Source organism: Varanus komodoensis, unplaced genomic scaffold, assembly GCF_004798865.1.
Source record: "Varanus komodoensis strain SLA01 unplaced genomic scaffold, ASM479886v1 scaffold5, whole genome shotgun sequence".
NCBI classification, from domain to species: Eukaryota; Metazoa; Chordata; class Lepidosauria; order Squamata; family Varanidae; genus Varanus; species Varanus komodoensis.
The window spans coordinates 14,933,719-14,957,967 of NW_025336087.1; the positions used below are offsets into that span (position 1 = coordinate 14,933,719).

The following is a 24,249-nucleotide window of genomic DNA, read 5'->3' on the forward strand; positions in this document are numbered from 1 at the left end:
TATAAACAGTCTTCAGAATGTCTTGATTGTAGATATATGCTGACCAAAGAAGGGTGCAGCACTGGGTATGTGTAAAATAAAACCTACACACAATAATCACAACAAGCATATGTAAGAGACTGCCACAATACAAAAAAACACAAAATAGTAAAATATATATTACTGACATAGTTAATAGTAAAACCATGAACACACAGCATGATTCAAATTAAAACCTAACTGATGTAATGACAGTCAAAATGTTGTTGGAGGGAGGGGGCAGGGATGGGTGGATAGATGTGACATGGCCTATATAGCAAGACTTAGTAACAGGCTACAGTGAATGCAATGTAATTTCTGTAGGAAAGATCAGGATTTGAATGAATGGCTTGAGAGCAAAGAGCTAGGAAGCTTGACTAAAGAATGTTTGGAAGAATGAGGATTGTCTGGAAGCATAAGTAATAGTGAAGCATTAAGAACACAAGTCACAAAATATTTGCTCAAATTTCACTGAGACCCTTCAAAATGTTCCTGCTCAGAAAAATGACTAGGTTGTAGATCTAGCAGATAACATATTACATAATTTTTAACCGCAGGCAATATTATTTAGCTCAAAGTTCCTGAACTATTCCAATGTGAACGTATTAATATTTCAACTATGTGACTGTCACAGAGATCAGCCTTATCAGAGGACCACAATTGCGAATGAGAGCTACTTTTTAAAAAGGGATCCATAAGGAATCAGGGAAATTACTTTCTTGATGAGAAAGGACAGTTTGTTTTGCTTAAATATTTTGTTACATGCCTTATTATTGTACTTCAATGGGATTGAAACATACAGAATGTGTTAAAAGATTTGAGATCCTCAGATTGTTCAGTTTATTCATCCTTTATTTGAACTTTTTTTAATTCATTGAATAAAACTTTGCTGTAGACTGATATGAAAGCAAAGGGGAGCCTGTTCTGGGTCTTGGATCATACACAAACTTCATTTGGCCGGCGAAGATTAAAGAAATGGGTAATGCATCCTCTCTTGAAATCGAGGTATGTATTACAGAATAGCTTTATTATTGTCAACTGCTGAGATGAATCAACTAAACTTTTTATCTTGTATTGTTTGGTAAAAATGTGGGTTTGGCTTGTCTTAGACGAAGAATGTCAGTTTGAGGAAGGAAGTCTTAGCTGTCAGACCAATTCTGTCACTGCCACTCTTAGCTTTTCTTGGAATGAAAGAACTTCTAACAGCCTTTAGTTATGTAAAAAAACCTATGTATGTATGTATTTTGTGTTTGATTTTGGCTAATCACCAAATGGGCATTTCTTTTCTGTTCTTTAAATATCTTGGCAGTGTCCTGTCACTTCTTATATTTTATATTTTACGGTAAACAAATTGACTTTTGTTATTTAGGTGTCAAACCACTTTCCTGGAATTGCATAGGAGATTCTTGCCTCGTAATCCCATGCATGTTTTCTTAGAAATAAATTCTGTTGTATTCACTGAGGCTTGCTCCATAGTGTTTCATATGTTTCTCAGTTTAGAAACTATGATCAGTTATGGAACAATAACTACCAAAGAAAATCAGTTTTCTGGTTGTAAACTTGAAACTACAATATGAAATAGGTAGAATCAGTGGTAAAATCATCCTTTATTACTGATATGGAGGGGGGCTGCATTCTGTTAGGTGGAAGCTTGTAGTTGCTTGGTACCTCATGACATTTCAGAATTTAAAACTGTATATAAAGTACTAACTAGTCAGCAGTTTATTTACAGTAATATATGAATGAGAGTGAAAAATATGATACTGGTTGTTGTGTCTGTTGGAATGCTGTTTCTTTTATCTGTTTCTTTCCTAATCAGTGTACATTCAGCAGCTTCCTCTCCTAACTTAACATCATGAATGGGTGCAGTTAAATATGCTGTAATTGTAGTTCAGAATCATTTATCATAATACCAGCTTTTCATTATACAAGCATTCTACTAGATGGCTTCTCTCTCTCCAGGAGATTGAATGAATATGGCTAAAGCTTGTTCTAGATAAAGTAGAAAATTTTGCTGAGAATTGGGTTAACATAAATAGCTTGCAGCGAAGACTGCTGATGAGAATGTGTGAGAGAGATGTTTTATCCTGGGAGACAAACTAAGCTGTCTGAGCTAAGAGTCTTGTGTGAAATGATCAAGTTGCTCTCCCCAATATTCGGATGGACTTGTCCAGATTAATAACTAGTCAGTTTTTCATGGTTAGTTGTAATTATTTTCAGTGCATCTAGGCCAGCACTGGAATCATGGTGCAAAGAATTGTTTTTTGTAGAAACATGAATGGGTTTATTGTCATACAAGCATGGTTAGAATAGTTCCTCTCCTACTACAAATCAATTAAGAATGCAGCTCAGCATGGATTATGATTTTGTCTATTATGCTAGATAGAAAAACATGGAATATTGGTCTGAGTGGTGTGAGGTATCACACTACATTATTGTGTATAACATGATGTTGAAAATTGGGGAGGTGGCCAATTTTACAGTGTGAAATTTAGCAAGCACATTCTATTGAACTATTCAGAAAGGTAAAACACTGCAGACACTAATATTTTTACTTTTTAAGCAGTAGGGAAACTTAGTAGGTCACTGCAGTAGTTCAAAAAAGATGAGAAATCCTGATTCATTTGTTGCTGCCTACTGGATTATTATATTATCTCTAGTCCATTTGTGAGAAACATGGATAGGCAACCTCCAAACATAAAGCTCATTTTAAAAATTGTGGTTTCTCCCTCAGGCTAGATTCCTGATTTATTCTCACTTGTTTTAGGGATAAAAGCCACAAATAGTAAAGGGCTGTGTTTGAAAATGCTGGACTTGCATAAAAGCCTCCTGTATCCAGGATATTAATGGTGATAAGCCCATGGAAAACTTGATGGGTGATAGAATTTGAACTGATTTAAAAATAAAGATGACAAAGTAGCTTTATAGCAAACACATAAGCAAGCATATAAAGAATATTATAAAGGCCTCTGATGAAGTGAGTCAGTAGGTAAATCTATTTAGGGACAAAGTGGCCATTAAAATTTCCTAATTCTTAAGAGTCAAGGATTGGATTAAGAAATCAACTTGGAGACAATGACATTAACTCAAAATCAGTGCTGTGCTCCATGCTGCATCCTCCTGTTAACTTTTCTTACCTCATTCTGGAGTAGAGATGTGAAGGTGCTGGGAGGTAAGTGAACCCTATTATGGACTAGCTGTAGCTTTCACTTTTCAGAGGCAGTTCCATATGAAGGTCAATACTTTAATCTGTTATGAATGTTAATAAAGCAGGAGCAATGGGCTGATTCAGGATCTGTGTGAGTACTGGGTTGGGTAAATTAGTTTGCCTATGCTCTGGATTGGAAGGGCTCTTTTAAATGTTTCCCCTTTGTCCTTCAGTACTAAGAAAAATGCCAAGCAACTGCAGTGAGGAAGTGGTGGAGTCGTCATTTCAATTGATCCTCATGTAGCCATACTCCAGAGCAGACATGTTCTGTTGTGACATTACTAGTATCACAGTTCAGCAGAAGAGATTTGTAAATCTTTTAAAGTCTGAAGGAACTTGCATCACAGTTTGGGTTTATATGCATTATGGAATTTTTCAAACAGATATGATTCAAGTACTAGCCAAGGACTAAAATGGAATAATCTGAACTGTTCTTTTCATAATATTTCCTGTATTATAGTTGCAACAAGTTAAAAGAAAAGTAAAAAAGTTTTAAAATGTCTTTCTATATTGGTATATTCATATGTAAACTGAAGATAATCCTCTATAGGGTCTTATATTTCATTATTCTTGGAATAGTATTTCAAAAATGTGTTTATGCTAGTAAGGTGAAAAAATAGGTCACTTCATATTGGATGATGTTCTCCTGACCTCCTTTTTAATATTGAAGATTAGAGCAGACAAAGTGTATGAAGGCTTCTTTTGTTTTAGATTACTGGAACTATATTAGCATAGCCATATGTGAAAATGATTAAAGTACAGATTAATCTTTCAAGAGCAGAGTGTTGCATCTGTATATTCTGTCACTGTATGCTTGCATGCATTGTTTCAGGTTGCTATATTAAGCATGCATAAATAACAAAAAATGTTTTTCAGTTCCAGTATATTGCATAATTAATACAAGTAGTGATTCTAGATATTTAAACCATTTTAGACAGTAACTTTGGAAACAGCATACAAAAAGTTGGTGTGTGCTAGGTATGTTGAATTAGGTTTCTAAATTTTTGCAAGCCGTACAGCCATTATTCTATTTCCCCTGCTATTTTCTGCTCATCTAAACATAATGATAATGATCAGCATGGTTAACAGAATATAAAATGAAAAATACCTTAGCTTGTATTTCTTATTTGCAGCTATTTTCCGTTTTATGCTATAGCAGTCAAGGCTAGCTGCAGTTATGGCACATAGCAGTACAGCCAGTGTCAAGGTGCCTTGTTTAAGGTGCTCTACTCCTGCTCCCATTTTGGTTGCTCTGCCTCCATGGTTTCTCTTCCCTTCCTTGCTCTTCCCATCTCCTTGATGCATTGTCCATCCCCATTCGGTCGGCAGTACCTTTCTTTTTACAACAAAAAATAAAATAAGAGAAAACATTAGAACAATGCTGGAGTCCTGCCTGACATCTTAATTTTTCCCAGAATGGCTCTGGACATCCATGGGTCTTAGGGACCCTCTGGGGAAATTAAGATAGTGAGTATGACTGCAACTTGATTCTGCAGCATGCCCAACTTTTTCTGTAAGTGTTTAAAAAATACATTGTTTCTGTTGTGGTGAATGCATTTGGGGACTTCAGGATTGCAGGGCCCAAGATCTGTGCATAGTTTTCTAAACCTTAGTGGCATCTCTGTTGGTCCAGGCTTAGTAAGGACCATCAGTTACAGATAAGCAGAACTTGCCTGGATTGTCTAAATGTGTATAGCCACAAATGTTCATTTTTCTGATATCTCTGAAAATCCATCTCAGCTCCTTGGAGAGCAGAGGAAGGATACCTTATTGTGTTACTAACAATTTTCCTGCTAGCAAGCTAGGAAATTGACCCTGGTCATTCAGGAGAGATGTGCATGACAACAGGGAATCATGCAGCTTAAAAAACCAAAAACCACTGTCTTGAAATTGTAAGCATTCCACTGCTGTGGGAAAAGCAAAAGAATTCTTTTAGTATTCTTCACATTTTATATTTGCTTATATGACCAGATGAGTGCTTATACCTCTTGAACAGTACAGTTGATCAGTGCTCTGCATCTAAAGCTAAGTGAAAGCTTTAGTTTTAAAGTTACACAAAAATAGCAAAAAGATGATAGATAAGGATTGCAGAATTGGTCATCTGGTATACACCAGGAATAGATACATCTCCATAGCCTACACAGCATCTGTGGTAGCAGAGCCCACCTAAAAAGGCAAGAAAAACTAAATATTGTTAAGTCAGAACAAAAATGGCTCAAAGTAATATGTCCATTCCAAAACTGAAAAGGAGGAACGGATATTTCATCAGCATTGTGATCATTAGAATTTTTTAAAGAAAAACTTGTTTAGCTCCAGCTTAGAGAAATCAAACTAATTGGTAGCGAATATCTAGACAATATAGCTAAATGAGACCTTGGCTTGTATTTGAAATTGTTCCCTTGTTCACATAAGGAGGCAATTTCCAAAATCTACAGTCTTCCTTACCCCGATTCCCAAGGATTCCCTCAACTTCCAGGAGCAAACTTTCAGAATGTGAGAAGGGCTGTGTGAAGAAAGAGGAGAAAGAAAAGCCATGTTCAAAAAAAGAGAGAGAAATGATGTATTGAAGTGCTTAAAAATGTTATGTGGCTGAAAACTTTACTGTTCTATTGGCACATTTAGAGTTCTGATTTATCTCACTATTTGCTAAAGTGTATTTTGTGTGACTCCTTGCAAATCTTTTGAAGGAGAAATAAATGTACCTGACACAACATACAGATAAGTTTTTTTTTCTTTATGGGCTTAAATTGAAGGTTCCTCAGGTTAGGAAGCCTGAGCCAATTGGGCATATGAATTTATTCATCTTGCATCTAATGTAAACTTCTAAATCAGCAGCAGGATATTTGAGAGCCTATGTATCATGAAACAAGTTAATATTTTGCCTATAACTTTGGCTAGAAGGGCGAAAAAGTTCAGACTGAATCTTCTTACCTAAAGCTTCTCAATTTTTGTTTTTGTTTTTTGTTTTAACACTAATACTAGTATTACCAAAATATGACTGGGTGATAGATGAGATATACGTTTTATATCCTGTTATTTAGTGGAAAAAATACATTTTGAGGCAAGATAACTAAATGCATTTTTTAAAATAAAGCTAACAAACCAAAAATGTTGGATTTTTTTTTCAGAAATGTTGAAAAACATACATGGTTGTTTAATAAGGAAAAACGTTCCTCAAAGGATTTAAGGAAACAGTTTGTTATACAGGGTCTTGCAGAAGTATTCATCAGTCTTTGACTTTTTCATATTTTCCTGTGTTAAAACCTGTAATGGAATTGGATTCAATTGGCAGAGTTACAATGTCATGTGCATAAAATATTTTTGTTGTGACACACAAGTGAACAGCTGTGTGCATCAGAGGCTGCAGGGTTTGCCCATTCTTCCTGGAAGAATTGCCCCAGTTCCATCAGTTTGCATGGGGAACATTGGTAACAGCAACTGTCAAGTCACGACACAGAATCAAAATCAGACTGAGGTCGAGTCCTTGACTGAGCCGATCTCAGACCTTCTGTTTCTTGTTGTTACACAACTTCAGTATAACTTCAGTGTTTAGAGTGCTCAGGGTTTAGAGTCAGTGTCTTCCTGGGAGGTAAACCTCTGTCCCAAATCCCACGTCTCTTGCATGCTGAAGCAGGTTTTCCACTGGAATTGCTTGTATTTGGTTCCAGAGATCTTGCCCTCAAGCCTGATGATTGCACAATCTCTACCAAAGAAAAGCATTCCCACAACGTAATGCTAGCCCCGGCATGCTTGATCACGCATATGGTGTTCTCAGTCAGTGAGCACTGTTGGTTTTGTTATCATCAGAGCATATAACCGTTACGATGTGTTTGCTGTGTCTCCCAAATGCCTTTCTGCAAACTCCAAACAGGATTTGATATAGGGTTGTTTCAGCAATGGCTTTTTTTCTTATCACTCTTTCATAAAGGCCAGCTTTCCAGAGAATCATTGTTCCATGTACAGTTTCTCCTATCTCTGTACCTTATTCAGCAACAAAGAGGTGAATGGTAACTCTGAATAAGGTAGAGAGATAGAAGAAACTATACATGGAACAATGCTTGACCTTGCCTGGTAAACTGGAGCTATGAAAGCCATCTCAGGTTCTTCAAAACAGCAGTGAAGTAGGGATAGAAATACAATGTAATATTAACAATAAAGATACATTTTGAAATATTCTTCTCTCTCATTATTTGCATGAGCATACAGAAGCATTAAATTGGGTACCACAAGGAAGTTATTTAGTAGAAAATCTGTGTTCAGCATCAAATATCTTCAATATCTATATAGGTTTGGAAGAAATTAATGGGGAACATAGAACCGTTTCCAGTATGCTCTTTTTTCTGTTTTCTGTCCTCTGATTTTTCATAATTGGGCTGTTTCACAAACACCCCCATCCCTTAACTGTTAGGATATTATTTCCTAAATATTTTATGCTTCTGAAAATCTTGGATGCCTGTATGCTTGTTGATATATCCCTGTTGTACATGGATAGCCTTGTTTTCTCTGCATTTAGAGAATAAATTCATCCTTCCTCCCCCATAGGTCTTTTAACATAAGAAACATTTTATATTGTTTAAAATATTTGGAATGACAAGGGAGTGTCAGAATCATAGTAGATTAACTGTTACTTGATTTTTTGTGGTATTTTAATAAGATTTCATAAGAAGTTACTTTGAGTGTTTTTTATATTTAAATACATTGTTACTGCTTTAAGTAATATTACCTTCTGTCTACCTACCCCACTAATAGTTTCACAAAGATTCAGACTTTTACATTGTCCTGGAATGAACACTTTGGTTTAAAAATGTTTTTTACAGTGAAATTAATTCTCGACTTGAAGCTGTGTCTGAGGTTCTCCTGTCAGAATCAAGTGTCCTTGGTCAAATTAAGACTCTCCTGTATAAGGTGCCAGATGTTGAGAGAGGAATCTGTAGTATTTATCACAAAAAGGTAAGTGAGCTACAAATGATTAAAACTTTAATCCATTATATTTAAATACAGCTTTCACAGGCAATTATTTTTTGAAATTTAGTGTATAATTAAGATTTATCTATTGTAAGGCAGGAAATGATTGAAATCATGTTTAATTTTAGCAGTGTCAAAGTCAAGAACTCTTTAAAAATGTATAAAAAAGTATGGATGTTTTGGGTTTCCACTGAATAAAATATGTATTAAAATATTTGTGATAGTGTTATTTAAAACAATAATTAAATATCATCAGATTGGTTTCATCACATACATGTAAGTTCCCTTCTGGCTTGGGATACCAAAAATAATATTAATTATTATGTCATGATGACCATATGAATGAATGTCCTCCAAATGTTGACAGTCGTGTTTGGGTCCTATAAACTCAAGGCTGTGGCTTCCTTATGGAATCAATCTGTCTCACATTTCATCTTCCTCCTCCTCTTCTGCTTTGACTGTTCTATCATGGTTTTCTTCTCCAGTGAGTCTTGCCTTTTCATGATGTGACTGAAGTATGATTGTCTTCATTTTGCCATTTTTGCTTTCAGGACAAAAATACGATACATCAATGATCCAAAATAGAGACAGAATTAAGAATAATGCATTTTAAAATATTAATCTTCATGTTACAATTGTTTCTACTTTCAGTGTTCCACTCAAGAGTTCTATCTGGTGGTTAACACACTCTCCCAGTTGGAAACAGCAATCACAGCACTGGTTCCAGCTATACGTACTCAGGTGCAAGCAGCCTTATTACGTGAGAGCCTCTTGGAAATTCCTGAATTACTTTGTTCAACAAAAAAGTATTTAAGCAGACTTAATGAAGATGCAGCAAAGTAAGTGAATTCAGTATATTAGTTACTTGGTGGTATGCAAGCATGATGCAACGACGTGTTAAGTAGTGGTTGTAAAAAGGGGGAAAGACAGGTGCAAAAGATTGCACAGCCTTTTCGGAATTTATATTACATGAGATATGCACAAAATGGCAAAACTGAATATGGATTGTCTTAAAAAACAAATAGAGGAATATATTAAGGAGTTTGATAAGGTCAAACTATCTTGGTTTGGTAGAATTGCAGTATGCAAAATGAAGATTATTCCCAAAATGAATTTCCTTTTTTGGATGCTACCCATTAAGATTGCAGATTCTGATGTGAAAAGTTGGCAGAATATGATTAATTCCTTTTGTAATGAAAAAAAAAAGCTAGAATTAATAAAAATTTATGGTATAAACCCCAAAAGGAAGGAGGATTAGGCTTAAAACATACTATTTAGCAAGTCAAATAAGATATATTTTAGGGGTGATGTTGGGGTGATGTTGAATTCCAAAAGGATAGAATTTGTATGGAAAAATTTTACTTAGGGAGGAGAATATTCTTCGTTGTGGCCTCTTGCATCACACATATGGGTGCTGCGCCTGCGCAGTGCCTAAGGCCGGAAAGATTAGAAAGCTAACGGTTTTTGGCAGGAAAAACTCCGCTCCCCTCCCCCTCAGTACTATATATAGAGTGGAGTGTACGCCATTTTCCCCAGTCTTTTGCGACCGCCGTTCACTGTGCCTCTTTGCTCTCGCATTGACTGATTTCTTTGTTCTTGTTAATCTCATTAATTGTTCTCTTGCATTTCCAAGTTTTTTCCTCCCCTGTTCGACTATTTCTCTCATTCTCTTTCTCTATTAAAAAAACAAACAAACCCAAAAAGATTATCTTTCCCTCTTCACTATCTTCTCTCTTTTCCCTTTTATGATGGCGCAGCGAGCGGCCTTTCGCAAATGTGCTGAGTGCGGGTCTAAGATGTCTGCTGCGGACCTGCACAATCTGTGCCTCCTTTGTCTAGGCGAAGGGCGCAGAACAGGTAAGTGTGGCCACTGCTTGGCCTTTACAAAGCAGGCCCGGAAAAACCGGGAATCCCGCCTGCAGAAGTTAATGTGGGACCAGGCCCTTATGCAATTGGACCAGTTGGTTGCAAAACCTGGTTCTGCCTCGGACATGCCTGTACAGCGTTCGGCCTCTGCCTCAGACGTGCCCTTACTGCGCCCTGCTTCTGCCTCATCCGTGCCTCCACCGCGTCCCTCAGACGAGGGCACTTCAGTGATGGGGGCTCAACAGCTTCCTTCTCCCCCTACTAAGCAACGGGAGAAGAGAAAGCACAGTGGTTCTGATAAGTCCTCCAGCCATAAGAAGGCGAAAAAGGACAGGGCAGACAAGCCGGCCTGCAAGGCGAAGAAACCCGAGCATGCCAGACATCGCGACTTGGGTTCGTCAGTGCCCTCGGTCCCGGCGGCTGCCGTGGTACTGACCCCATTGGGGTCAGCCACACAGGTTACCCCACTGGGGTCCCCTAGACGGGTTGTACGGGCTGAAAACGAGTCTCCTCAATGACTTGAGGGGCCAACGCGTGAGTCAATTTCGGATAGGGAAATCCGTGACTCCCCACCAAGAGCTCGCTCACCCACGCCGATGCCGCTGTCTAGGCCAACTGCAGAGCCCACTATGTCTCCGCCACGGTACCGACACTGCTCTGCTGAGAGGCATATCAAGGACTGGAAGCAACCCCATTGTACAAGCTACTCGGGTTGGGAGGACTACCAGTCTTTTGGGTACTATCCGTCACCATCGTTCCCGAGAGATGCACTGTCTACATTGGGACGTGTAGAGTGGAGACACCCCATGTCACCGAGGGATTCCTCATCTAGCGGACCTGCTCGCTACGAAATAGACTCGGATGAGTCAGAGGCAGACTCTACCTTCCCAGATGTGGCTATTACATCTCAAGGCCCAGGATCCCCGGAAGAACCCCATATCACTTTCAGGGAATTGATGTCTAGACTTGTTTGGTCGCTAGAGATCAAGGCACAACACCAGCCCAATCCTAGCACCAACAGGTTTTATGATATCGTTAGGGGCGAGTAGTCAGCAGCCATCGTTCTGCCCCTGATAACAACACTGCGTCAGGCGATGCTCCAACCCTGGGACCTGCCGGTCCAACCGCAGGCCACATCTCGACGTTACGAGGCCATGTACCGAGTTCGGGAGCAGGATATCCCATTCCTCCTGCACCATCCGAAGCCGAACTCGGTAGTGGTTGAGTCGTCACAGGGCAGAGAATCGAGGGGCCATACACCTCCGCGTGATAAGGAGGGCAGAAAGATCAATATACTCGCACGCCGAGTCTATGTGGCCTCTGGACTTGGCTTGCGTATCTTGAATTATGAGGTGACGCTTGCCAGGTATCAATACTTTATAATGCAGAAACTGGACAACATCTCCGCTTCTCTGCCCGACCATCAGGGAGGCTTGGCCAAAGTCTTTATTAAGGAAGCAATGCAAGTTGCCATCCAGCAGCTTTCGACAGAGTGGCATCACGTTGACACCAGTTCCAGGGTTCTGGTCGGTGCCATCTCCCTCCGTCGACACGCTTGGCTAAGAAGCTGTAATTTCCCAGAGCAGATGAAGTGACAGATTGAGGAGATGCCATTTGATGGATCGGGGCTCTTCCATGCCAGGACAGACCATAAGCTGAAATCCATACTTGAGTCACAGATGACAGCCCGACGTATGGAGATTCAGCCTCAACAGAGATGTAAGTGGTCCTGGTCTCGGCCATCATACTGCCAACAGTTTCAACCCAGGCAGCAATACCAGCAACGCCAGCAGCGCCAAAAACAACAGCTGCAGCAGCGTTTCCAACAGGGCCATCACCGCTTTGACACCGACAAGCGTCGGCACTGACAGGCCCGGCGAACCTTTCTTCCTCCAATTCCCACCTTTCCCCCTCTCATTTGGAGATCGGCTGCAAAGCCGACTCCCCATTTGGGAGTCCATCACATCTGATCGATGGGTTTTATCCATCATCCAGCTCGGATACAGAATAGAATTTGACATGGTTCCTCCGTTGAGCCCGATTCAATTTACACCATGCTCGCCGGTGTTACTTGACGAAGTTCGCCAACTACTTTGTAAAGGAGCGATTCGTCACCTCTCCCGTTCTGAGGGACTTCACAGATTCTATTCAAGATATTTTACAGTCCCTAAATGGGATGGTGGTCTCCGTTCTATCCTGGACTTGCGAGGTATTAATAGGTTTATCAAGCTTAAAAAATTTCGAATGACCACACGTCAAAATATCCTTCCGCTGCTGAGGAGAGAGGATTGGTTCGCCTCCCTGGACTTGAGGGATGCCTATTTTCACATTTCAATTCATCCTTGTCATAGGCGTCTCTTACGCTTCACTGTTGGCTCTGATATATTTGAATATAATGTACTCCCATTTGGATTAGCCACCGCTCCGCGAGTCTTCACAAAATGCATGGCCCCAGTATGCGCGCATCTTCGACTCCAGGGTGTCCAGGTATATCCTTACCTAGATGACTGGCTAATAGTTTCCCAGATCAGGGATAGTCTTCTGTCAGCCATCCATACAACTTGTGCTCTGCTGGATGATTTGGGACTATGTATTAATCACGAAAAATCATCCCTTGTCCCCACACAGGTGATCGACTTCATTGGAGTCCGTCTCGATTCTACCCTAGTGAGGGCATTTCTTCCTCCAGATTGTCAAGACAGTCTCTGCTCATGGATTCATTGGATTCAACAAGACAGGACTGTACCGGTCCTTTCCATTCAAAAACTTCTGTGCCATATGGCCGCGTCGGTTGCCATCGTTCCATAAGCCAGGCTTTGACTTCAACCTCTTCAACTACACTTCAACAAAATGTTTCATCCACAGCGGGATTCGCCCACCAAACTAATCCGGCTCCCACTGCCCGTTCTACATTCCTTGACATGGTGGACAATTCCAGTCAGTCTGCTTGTGGGTGTCCCATTTTGACCGCCCCAACCAACCGTGACTCTTTATACTGATGCATTGTTGATCGGTTGGGGTGCAGTATGTGCAGGACTTCGCACTCAAGGCACTGGGGACCGACAGGAATCAGCCAGACACATCAACTTCCTCAAACTGCTAGCGATCTTCAAGGCTCTTGGATCCTTCGAGGATATTCTTCAGCGACAAGCAGTTCAGATCGCTTCCGACAACATAGCCGCTGTGTTCTATGTGAAAAAACAGGGCGGAACCAAATCGGCTGCCCTGGCTTGGCTGTCGATATGGATTTGGGATTGGTGTATACCAAGGGATATAACTCTTCTGGCGGTTCACCTAGCCGGTACTGACAACGAAGAAGCCGACCTGTTGAGCAGACAAATGTCAACAACCCACGAATGGGAGTTGGATCGACAGATCTGCAATCAACTTTTCTGTCATTGGGGACATCCGGACATGGACTTGTTTGCTACCCATGTGAACGGGGTATGCGAGATGTTCTGCTCCAGGGCAGGCATCGGACTGGGATCAGCAGGGGATGCCCTTATGATCCTGTGGAACGATATCAATTTTTACGCTTTCTCTCCAATCCTATTCTTAACGAAAGTAGTCTCAAAGATTGCTCACGACGAGGCCACGGGAATCTTGATAACTCCATGGTGGCCCTGTCAGCCGTGGTTTTCCACTCTTCTGCGGATGTCAGACAACACCTTTCTTCGTCTTCCATTGATTCCACATCTAATAACGCAACAAAGAATGGTTTGTCATCTGGATCTTGCTTCTCTGAACCTCACAGCTTGGCGAATCCGCTGAGCATCGATACTGACTTGATACCGACAACATCTCAACTATCTGAAACTCACACTTATGGAACCGAGGCACTGCTTACTTCCTCGGATCCGATAGACTTTGCCTCGGGATCGAGAACTCTCCATCCAGATACTCAGAGAATTCTTGAATCTGCTCTACGACCATCAATGCAGAAATCTTATGCAGCAAAGTGGTGCCGATTCTCATCTTTCACTGACTCCCATTCGTTTGCTCTGGAATCAGCCTCGATCGAGAATATACTGCAGGGTCTCCTACAGCTTCATCATTCGGGACTTAAGCCATCATCTATAAAAGTTTACACAGCTGTGATTTCTTATTACCGTGGTGCAGTGCAAGGTTCATCGGTTTTTTCACAACCACTTATTAGAAGATTCATCAAAGGGCTGCAGAATCTTCATCCTTCAATTTGACCTGTCATGCCTACTTGGAGTTTTTCAGTGGTACTTCAAGCGCTTACCAGAGCTCCATTTGAACCTCTGGCAACTATAGACTTACGTCTTGCATCCTGGAAGACGGCTTTTCTCGTAGCTGTCACGTTGGCTCAAAGAGCTAGTGAACTTTGTGCTCTCCGGGTGGATCTGCCTTACTTGAATTTCCATAAAGAGAAGGTGGTTCTTCGAATGGATTCAACGTTTCTACCTAGTCACTCCGTTCCATATGAATCAGGAAATCATCTTACCTGCTTTCTTTCCATCACCATCAAACCCGATTGAAAGATCTTTACATACCCTCAATGTGCGCCGTTGCTTGGCTTTCTACAGATCGCGTACAGAGTCCTTCCGGCATTTGAACTGACTCTTCGTGAAATATTCTGAACAGGACAAGGGCTCTCCTGTCACATCACAAAGACTTTCTGAATGGATTGTTCAAACTATTGTATTGGCGTATCAACTTGCCAAGATAGACTTACCTGTTGTTCCGAGGGGTCACTCCATAAGAGCAGTAGCAGCTTCTTCTGCCTTTGCCACCGGAATTCCGATTCAAGACGTCTGTAAAGCTGCAACTTGGGCTGCTCCGTGCACTTTTGTCAGGCATTATCGCCTTGATGTGCGTGCCAGACAGGATTGCTCCTTCGGTAGAGCAGTCCTCTCTGCTGTCCTTCAGTGACAACATCGCCCTCCTCTGAGTCTGGTAAGCTTGCTAATCTACCCATATGTGTGATGCACAGAGGCCACGACGAAGAAAAGCAGGTTGCTTACCTGTAACTGATGTTCTTCGAGTGGCCATTTGTGCATTCACACAACCCACCCTCCGGCCCCGCTCAGTGTCGGTGAGTGGATTCCTCTGTCGGTACTATACCTTAATAGTCATGGTATATAATGAACTTATTGCAATATTTCTCTCTCCCGAAAGGAGGTGAACGATCGGTCTTTCAAAGACTGGGGAAAATGGCGGACACTCCGTTGTATATATAGTACTGAGGGGAGGAGAGCGGAGTTTTTTCCACCAAAAACATCAGCTTTCTAATCTTTCCAGCCTTAGGCACTGCGCAGGTGCAGCACCCATATGTGTGATCCACAGATGGCCACTCGAAGAACATCAGTTACAGGTAAGCAGCCTGCTTTTCTAGATTTAAAGAAAATAGAAAATACATTTCTAAAAAACATGTTGGAATTGTGGAAATATAGTAGGAAGATTTTAAGCCTGGTAATTTCCCCATTAACTCCAGTAACTGCAATGAAGAATTTTCCTGAGAATTTGAAAGGTGAGTTACAGAGAACATATTAAGAGTATTAAGTATTAAGAGAACAGAACATATTTAGATTGAAGGACTAGTTAAACATTTTGGATAACAAAGAGAAAATGGGTCAAATATGTGCAGAATTGAAGGGTTCAGGTTAGAAGATGATTCAGTTACAAAACAGGGTGGTGGAAATGAGGAAAACACTTGGTGAAATAAGTAAATTAACTAAATTTAATTTGGACAATGATATTTAAGCAAATTAGTGATATTATGGATAGAAAGATTTTGATGTGCCCGATTATTGCGCTTTTCAATACTTTTTTGGATTCACAATTAAATAGAGCACAACAAGAATTAATTATTATTATGGTTACTGCTGCCAGATTACTAATAGCTAAAAACTGGAAAGATATAGATTTAATCAACATTGTTGACTAGTATAATGAAATGTGAAACCATTAATGACAAATTAACATGTGATTTGAAAATTAGGAGAGGGAAAAGGAAAATAAATGATTTTACAAGTAAATGGCGTTTTTTTTAACTATATGTATTAGAGAAACATAAAGGGAAAAATCCAGTGAAAGATTTGCTGCTTTTTTGGATAGACACAGGATATATCAGTGATCTTTAGTAAGCTTTACTCCGGAGGGTGATGGGAGCACTATGTTGTTATGTATAGTTTTAGTTTATGAGGTTACATCTATTTTTAACCTATGTTGTTATGTATAATTTTTAGTCTATATATTATGTAATTTATGTTATTCATATAATTTTTATGTAGTTTTTGTTAATAAAAAATAAAGATTGCACAGCCTACTTCTTCTGAACTGATCCCACTCACCCAAAAGGCCATCTACCATTAGCTGCCCTTTAGTGACAGAGAGAGAAGCAGATTATTATTATTATTATTATTATTATTATTATTATTAGAACATGTCTATGCCGCCCCTTGCCGAAGCCTCGGGGCGGCTTACAACACAATAAAATACAATACAAAAATAACAATATAAAATTAAAATTAATAATATAAAATAAATAAAAAATATAAACGATATAAAAGAAGTTATAAAAGAAAAGAAAAGAAAAGAAAAGAAAAGAAAAGAAAAGAAAAGAAGTCGCCCTGGCTAGATAAATAAGTAAATATTGTTAACAATTAAAATGACGTTTAAATAAAAAGGTCTTCACCTGGCGCGGAAAAACAACGACGGCGCCAGGCAGACCTCTCTGGGGAGCATATTCCATAGATTGGGCGCCACCGCAGAGAAAGCCCTCCTCCGAGTACCTACCCTCCTAATTTCTTTCACGGAGGGTTCCTGGAGAAGGGCCTCTCCCGCAGATCTCAAGGGGCGGTCGGGCATATATGGATGTAAGCGCTCCTTCAGGTAGCCAGGTCCCAAGCCGTTTAGGGCTTTATAGGTCATAACCAACACCTTGAATTGGGCCCTGACTTCAATGGGAAGCCAGTGAAGCTGTCGGAGGACTGGAGTCATGTGAACATAACGCCCCCGTCCCCGTCAGTAACCTGGCAGCTCTATTTTGAACCAATTGAAGTATCCGGACCGTCTTCAAGGGAAGCCCCACGTAAAGCGCGTTACAGAAGTCAAGGCGGGAAGTCACCAGCTTCCAATGAAAGCTCCGGGTCGAGGAGTACTCCTAAGCTGTGGACCTTGTCCCTAAGAGGGAGTGCAACCCCATTCAGGACCAGGTCAAATCCACCCTCTCCGAAGCCAGATCCGCCAACCAACAGGACCTCCGTCTTGTCTGGATTGAGCTTCAGTTTATTGGCTCTCATCCAGCCCATTACCTCGGCCAAGCACCGGTTCAGCACAGCCACTGCCTCACCTGGATTAGTGGAAAATGAGAGGTAGAGCTGGGTATCATCAGCGTACTGATGATTCCGCAGCCCACACCTCCTGATGACCTCTCCCAGCGGTTTCATATATGTGTTAAACAGCAAAGGGGACAAAATGGACCCCTGTGGTACTCCATGTCATAGCTGCCATGGCGCAGAGCCATAGTCCCCCAGCACTACCTTCTGGAAACGGCCGTTGAGATAGGAGCGGAACCACTGCAAAGCAGTGCCTCCAACCCCCAATCCCGCAAGCCTATCCAGAAGGATACCATGGTCGATGGTATCGAAAGCCGCTGAGAGGTCCAGAAGAACCAACAGGGACGCACTCCCCCTGTCCTTCTCCCTGCACAGGTCATCGTACAGGGTGACCAAGGCAGATTCAGTACCGTACCCGGGTCTGAAGCTGGACTGAAATAGGTCCAGATAATCAGTTTCATCCAAGAGTGCTTGGAGTTGTCCCGCCACCACCCGCTCTAACACCTTGCCCAGAAACGGGATGTTGGCCACTGGTCTATAGTTAGTGGCCATCTCTGGATCCAGTGACGCTTTCTTCAGGACCGGTCGGACTACCGCCTCCTTTAAAGGGGCAGGCACCCGACCCTCCCTCAGAGAAGCGTTAACCACTTCCAAGATCCAGGTCCCAATCCCGTGCTTGGAATTATTTATTAACCAAGACGGGCAAGGGTCCAATAGGCAAGTGGTGGGACGTACTTGTCCAAGCACCTTGTCCACATCATCGGGCCGCAATAACTGAAATTCATCCAATAATTCTGGACCAGACGGCAGCATTGGCGTCTCCCCAGAAACCTCTGATTCATTAGTGGAGTCCAGCTCGTGACGAATCTGAGCGATTTTCTCCTTGAAATGCCTGGCAAAGTCGTCACAGCGGGCCTTTGAGGGTGGAACCGGATCTTTCTTAGGATCCGGGCGAACCAGGCCTTGCACCACTCGAAAAAGCTCCACCGGATGGCATTGTGAGGAGGCAATGGAAGCGGAAAAAAACTTCTTTTTCGCCGCCTTCACCGCCACAGCATAGGCCCAATAGTGGACTCTCAAGTGTGTTCGGACAGATTCATCCTGTGATTTCCTCCACCTATGCTCTAGCCGTCTCCCTACCTGCTTCATCGCCCGCAATTCAGGTGTATACCAAGGGGAAGAGCAGAATCTGCCCGGTGGGAGAGGACGCTTAGGAGCGATCGTGTCCACAGCCCTGGTCATCTCCCTGTTCCACAGTTCGACCAGAGCCTCGATAGGAGCACCAGTCTTATCAGCTGGAAACTCCCCCAGGGCTTTCAGGAATCCATCTGGATCCATCCGGCTCTGGGGGCGGACCCACACAATCGGATCCGCACCCTTACAGAGGGAGAGGTTGCTCTCGAGCACAAACCTCACCAGGAAGTGATCTGACCATGACAGGGGAGTCAAACATAAATTCCTCACCCTCAGGTCACCCTCTTCCTGCCCTGTCGAGAAAACCAGGTCCAGAGTGTGTCCACGTTCATGGGTTGGGCCGGAGACATGTTGAGACAGGCCCATGGCCGTCATGGAGGCCATGAAGTCCTGAACCGCCCCGGTTAGACCAGACTTAGCATGGAGATTGAAGTCCCCCAGGACCAACATCCTGGGGGTCCTCAACACCAGGTCTGAGACGGTCTCCGTCAGCTCAGATAGGGAGACTGTTGGGCAGAAGGGTGCATGGTACACCAACAGAATCCCCAGTCTGTCTCGTTCGCCCAACACCAAGTAGAGGCACTCCAGCCCTGGCCTCGAAGGGACCGGAAGTCCTGTGAGAGAGATGGAGGCTCGGTAAACCAAAGCGACCCCCCCTCCCCTCCCCTCTGGGCGTGAACAGTGCTGAACCAGATACCCGGGTGGGCACAGTTGAGAGAGGGCAACATCCCCCCCCTCCCGCCCAGGTCTCTGTTATGCAAGCCAGGTCGGCCCCCTCCTCCACAATCAAGTCATGGATGAGGGAAGATTTATTATTGACCGACCTGGCATTGAGCAGCAGCACTCAGGCCTGAGGGGCGGTTGACAAGGCTACCTGGCACCCTCTGGCTGGGGGAAGAACCAGAAAGAGGGACAGGTGTCAACCATCTGTCTCGCCTTCTTCTACGCAGACACGTTAAGCCCCCACCGCTGTTACGTCCATTGCCCATGACCATGCCAATGGCAGCACCCGCGCGCTCCCCAGGAAACATAAACGTCGATATGGCCAGGGACGACTCCATAAAACAGATTAAACAGAATACAATTATAAAAGCAGTTAAAGAAAAGAAGAGAAGAAAGGGGAAAAAAAAATTCCCCTTCCATCTGAACACTCCTTGGCCCAGTGCCAAATTCTATCAATTGCACTGTAATAAGGTTCCTGCTTTTTTCTGAAAGAGTTAATGTTGTTTATTTGATTTTAGTATTTTTAATATTCCTATATGTCTTTGATAGCTTTGTACTTGAAGGGCAACCAATAATTCTAATAAAAAATTACAAACGCTTTCTAATCCTTTCTCCCTGCTATGATACCCCAAGGAATGAGACTACTATTACCATCCTGCTACCCCCTTAATTATCATCAGGCAAAGCACTTTTGTCTGTTAACCCACTAGTTCTGACATGCTATTTGGTACATGAAGAAAATGAGCTTATACATGGTGAAGCAAGTTAAGTAAGACGAGTTTAATGGCTTTAATGCAGTGCAAGGAATAAGGATACATAACAAAAAATGAGATTTTATATTCACACACCTGTAGAGGAACACCTACATTTACCCTAATCTAATCTAACATACATCAAAGTCTTTTTATATATTAGAGTGATTTTAGATTGACTCACTTGAGAACTAGCCTGTTTGTGAGTTCTGTGAAGCAGGAAGGGAAACCTCTGGACCAATAAGTGGCCATAGATCAAGCATCTGGTAAAGTAAGATTGTTGCCCTTGAAAAATCTTCTGGTGAAGGGGCATGAATCAGACTGAGATCATGATGTGGGGAGAAAGGTATTTAATCCTCTGTCTCACTGCAGTCTTGGTCAGATACACCCTTTCCCAGCACCTGTTTCTTCCATTGTGAATAGCAGGTCAAGAAAGAGAAATGAGAAATCAAAGGCCCTTCCTAAGATAGTGGAACAAGATATTGGTCCAAGTTGATCAATTATTAGTAGTTCCTGGCATATCACAGTGTTGATCACTCCAGTTTTTTTAAACAAGTGAGATTAAATTAGTCTGACAGGATTTATTCTTGATAAATCCATGTTGGCTTTTATTAATCACTGCATTTTGTTCAAAGGGCTTGCAGACTGAGTCTTTAAATAATTTGCTCAAGAATATTTTCAGGGATTGATGTCAGACTGACTGGTCTTTAACTCCCAGGTGCTTCTTTTTCCCCTTTCTTGAAGGTGGGGACAACGTTAGCCCTTTTCCAGTCATATGGCACTTCTCATATTTTCCATGAAGATAATAGGCAATCCAAATATTTGGGATAAATTAGGCCTGTTAAATCTCCAGTTGTATCAATGATTCATGTTCTAGATTTTGATATAGGACTATCTGAGTTTTATGAGAAATACTAGACATAGGTATTTTAAAAAAAGAATTATATTCTTGATTAAAATTTAAATGGGATGGAATTAATTTTCATGCTAAGAACTTCTTAATGTCTTCTTAATGTCTATATGAAGACATCATATACATTGTCTTCTTGTATATGAACATAGATAGAATGATATATTATAGTCTTAAAGATTCACAAATTGGTATTTTTTGCTTAGCATGCTACAAATGTGAAAACAAGTGAAGTGGTTTCTATCATGTGATGAGGTTTGTCCATTAGCTGAAAATTATTGGAGGAATAGGAAAACATGAAGAGAAAAATAATTTTAGGCTGCTCAGTGGAGATCCTTAGGTAATAGCAATACAACATTGCATATGTATTACTTATATTAATGGCCATGAGAGTTTTTCATGCAAAAATACTGGAAGACATTCAGTCTACCTAATGTAAGGGTACATATTATAAAATTGTGGGATTATGCTTCAATGATTATTTCTAATCATGCAAGAACAAAGTAAAAATTACATATTAATGCTAATTGGTTAATATTGCTTACCGTGTGGTAAATCAATTCCCAAGTTTCCCATTTAACAATACTGAAAACTGTCATGAAGTTCATTTATAATTACTGAAAGTTTGTTTGTAATCGCAAGAGAGAATTTATTTCTCTCTCCTGCTCACCTTATTTATGTACTTTTAATCTGGCTGCACAAAAATCTTAAAGTATGATATTTAATTTGAAAGCCAATGGATGTTTGTTTTTCCCTTCCTGTAAATAGTAAATTTGTAATTATAGTGCTTTATATTTAATTATTCCTGTGGTTCTTCATTGTGGTCTCTGTGCTTGCATATCACACATATGGGTGTTGTGCCTGCACAGTGCCATGTTCAGGAAGATACCTCTAGCTAAGGCTAGAATTTTTGGTGGGAGTCCTGCCTCCCTTCACCATTTCAGCTACGTGTGACTGTGGACCTGCGCCTCCTGGAAGGTCTCTTTACTGGTGGCGATTACCTCGGCTTGCAGAGTGAGCACATTATGGATAGATCCTCCATACTTGACATTTCATAAAGGAAAAGGTGCTCCTTTGCACTGACCCGTCTTTCCTCCCTAAACTATCATCCTTGTTGCATGTCAGTCAAGAAATAGTGCTTCCAGCATTTTACCTGTCACCATCTACAGACACTGGAAGAGCTATTCATATGCCCTAGCCTTCTATTGGTCCCAGATCGAGTCAGTTTGCAAAACAAAACAATTGTTCATCAAATATGCAGACCATTCCAAAGACAAACTGGTTGTTTCCCAGCATCTCATGCATCACAGATAACAATCAAGTTAGCGTATCAGCTAGCAGACTTAGACTTGCTGGACCACCCTAGAGCTCATTCCACCAGGGTGATATCAATGGCCCTCCACATGGGATTATCGTTAAATGCACTGTGCAGAGCAGATACATGGTAAATACTACCCATGTATTTACCTCGATGTGAGATAAATACCTCACATCAAGGCAATTTACTACTATTGCCTCGATGTGAGAGCCAGATAGGACTGCTTCTTTGGTCAGGCTGTGTTGTCAACTATTATCTTGTAATGACATCTCCCACCTCCTTTAATGGTGTGCTTGCTAATCACCAATATGTGTGATGCACAGAGACCATGATGAAGAAAGGCAGGTTGTATACCTGTAGCTGTTGTTCTTCGACTGGTCTTCTGTTGCATTCACACAACCCATCTGCTGGCCCCACATGAGTAGCTTCTTTCTCCTTCCCTCCCTCCCTCCCTCCCTCCCTCTCTCTCTCTCTCTCTCTTTCTTTCTTTCTTTCTTTCTTTCTTTCTTTTCCTCCTTCCTTCCTTCCTATTTACACAGTGATAAGAAAGTTAGGATCTTAGCCAGGGGCAAACGACAGTTGAAAGTGAACTGGGAAAATGGTGGGAGCCTGCCTATTTATATAGCAGGGAAGGGGGCTGGGGCTCCTGCTAAATTTCTAGGCTTAGCTAGAGGAATCTTCCTGAACATGTTACTGGGCAGGCTCAGCACCCATGTGTGTGAATGCACAAATGACCACTCAAAGAATGACAGTTAAAGGTATGCAACCTGCCTTTCCTTACTATGTCTGATTTCCCCAAGATCATGCATGTCTTAGTTAAATCCTGTTTGGATTACTGTAACATTCTCTATGTAAGACTCCTTTCAAAATCAGCTCAGAAAGGCAGTAATGGTTATGATCTTGGGATCAGGCTACTTGAAACACTGCCTTCTCCTGTCTTTTTTTTTTTTTTTTTTTGGAATAAGTTTTATTCTTAATATACCTAACAACAACAACAACAACAAAACTAAAAAGCATCAGTCATCGAAAACATCAGACCTACTGGGTCAGCCCCCCACATTTTTTCTTTTTATGTTAAAGTATAAACATGTTTAAGCCTATGCGTAGTCCCATTTCTCTAGCCAATAATAAAAAGAATCCCAGGTTTGATAGAAGTTTGTATCTTCTTTTTCCCTCAGAGACAAAGTCAGTCTATCCATTTCTGCACAGTCCAAAATATTTTTTAGAATCAGTTCATCGGAAGGTGGTTCTTCACTCTTCCAGTGTTGGGCAAATGCAATCTTCACCGCAGTAGCTACATGTAGAGTCAAATACATTGCTTGTTTACTAAGATCATCAGGTACAATGCCTAATAAGAAAACTTCAGGTTTAAATGTTAACGGTTTTTGTAACATTTCCTCAAGCTATTTGTGTATTTTAATCCAATAGTTTTTTGCTTTATCACAAGTCCACCACATATGATAATATGTACCCAATTTGTATTTGCATTTCCAACATTCATTTGATATATCTGGAAACAGCTAACTTATTTGGCGACAAATACCATCTGTAAAACATTTTATACAAATTCTCTTTATATGAAGTTGCTAATGTTACTTTAATATTTCTTTCCCACAGTTTTTGCCATTTCTCTAACTCAATATTATATCCAAAATTTTGTGCTCACGTTATCATAGTTTCCTTAACCTGTTCATCTTCCATTCTCCTCTCCAGTAGGAAATTGTACAATCTTTTAATCATTTTCTCATCAGATTTAATGCCTTCTCCTGTCTTAAGATCTTTAACATCTTCTGGAGAAGCCCTTCATTTGAGATTGTGACCATTAGAGCTGTGTTTGGTGATATAAGACAGAGCTTTTTTTGGTGTTTACTTCTGCCCAAGGGAGACTAGATTTTCCCTCTTTCTCCTCTCCATGCAAAGACTGCTTTGTTGAAGAAGGACTTAGGTCTATAAGCAGGTCTACTGGATTTGATGCTGTTTCTAATTTGTCG

At 41.2% G+C, this 24,249-nt stretch overlaps 2 protein-coding genes across 4 annotated transcripts in view; both read left to right on the plus strand.

Moving 5' to 3' along the window:
- MSH3 (mutS homolog 3) overlaps positions 1-24,249 on the plus strand; it is a 101,849-nt gene that overhangs the window by 41,259 nt on the left and 36,341 nt on the right. For all 3 annotated transcript variants that reach the window (XM_044446506.1, XM_044446508.1, XM_044446507.1), the window contains 3 exons: positions 914-1,023; positions 8,044-8,176; positions 8,843-9,030. In XM_044446506.1, the coding sequence (XP_044302441.1) occupies positions 914-1,023; positions 8,044-8,176; positions 8,843-9,030 (431 nt within the window). The remainder of the gene's footprint in view (positions 1-913; positions 1,024-8,043; positions 8,177-8,842; positions 9,031-24,249) is intronic.
- Positions 9,949-14,867, plus strand: LOC123031483. Its single transcript, XM_044446509.1, has 2 exons — positions 9,949-10,048; positions 12,686-14,867. Exon 2 carries the CDS (start codon positions 13,414-13,416, stop codon positions 14,254-14,256), a length of 843 nt encoding a protein of 280 aa, XP_044302444.1. The 5' UTR covers positions 9,949-10,048; positions 12,686-13,413; the 3' UTR covers positions 14,257-14,867.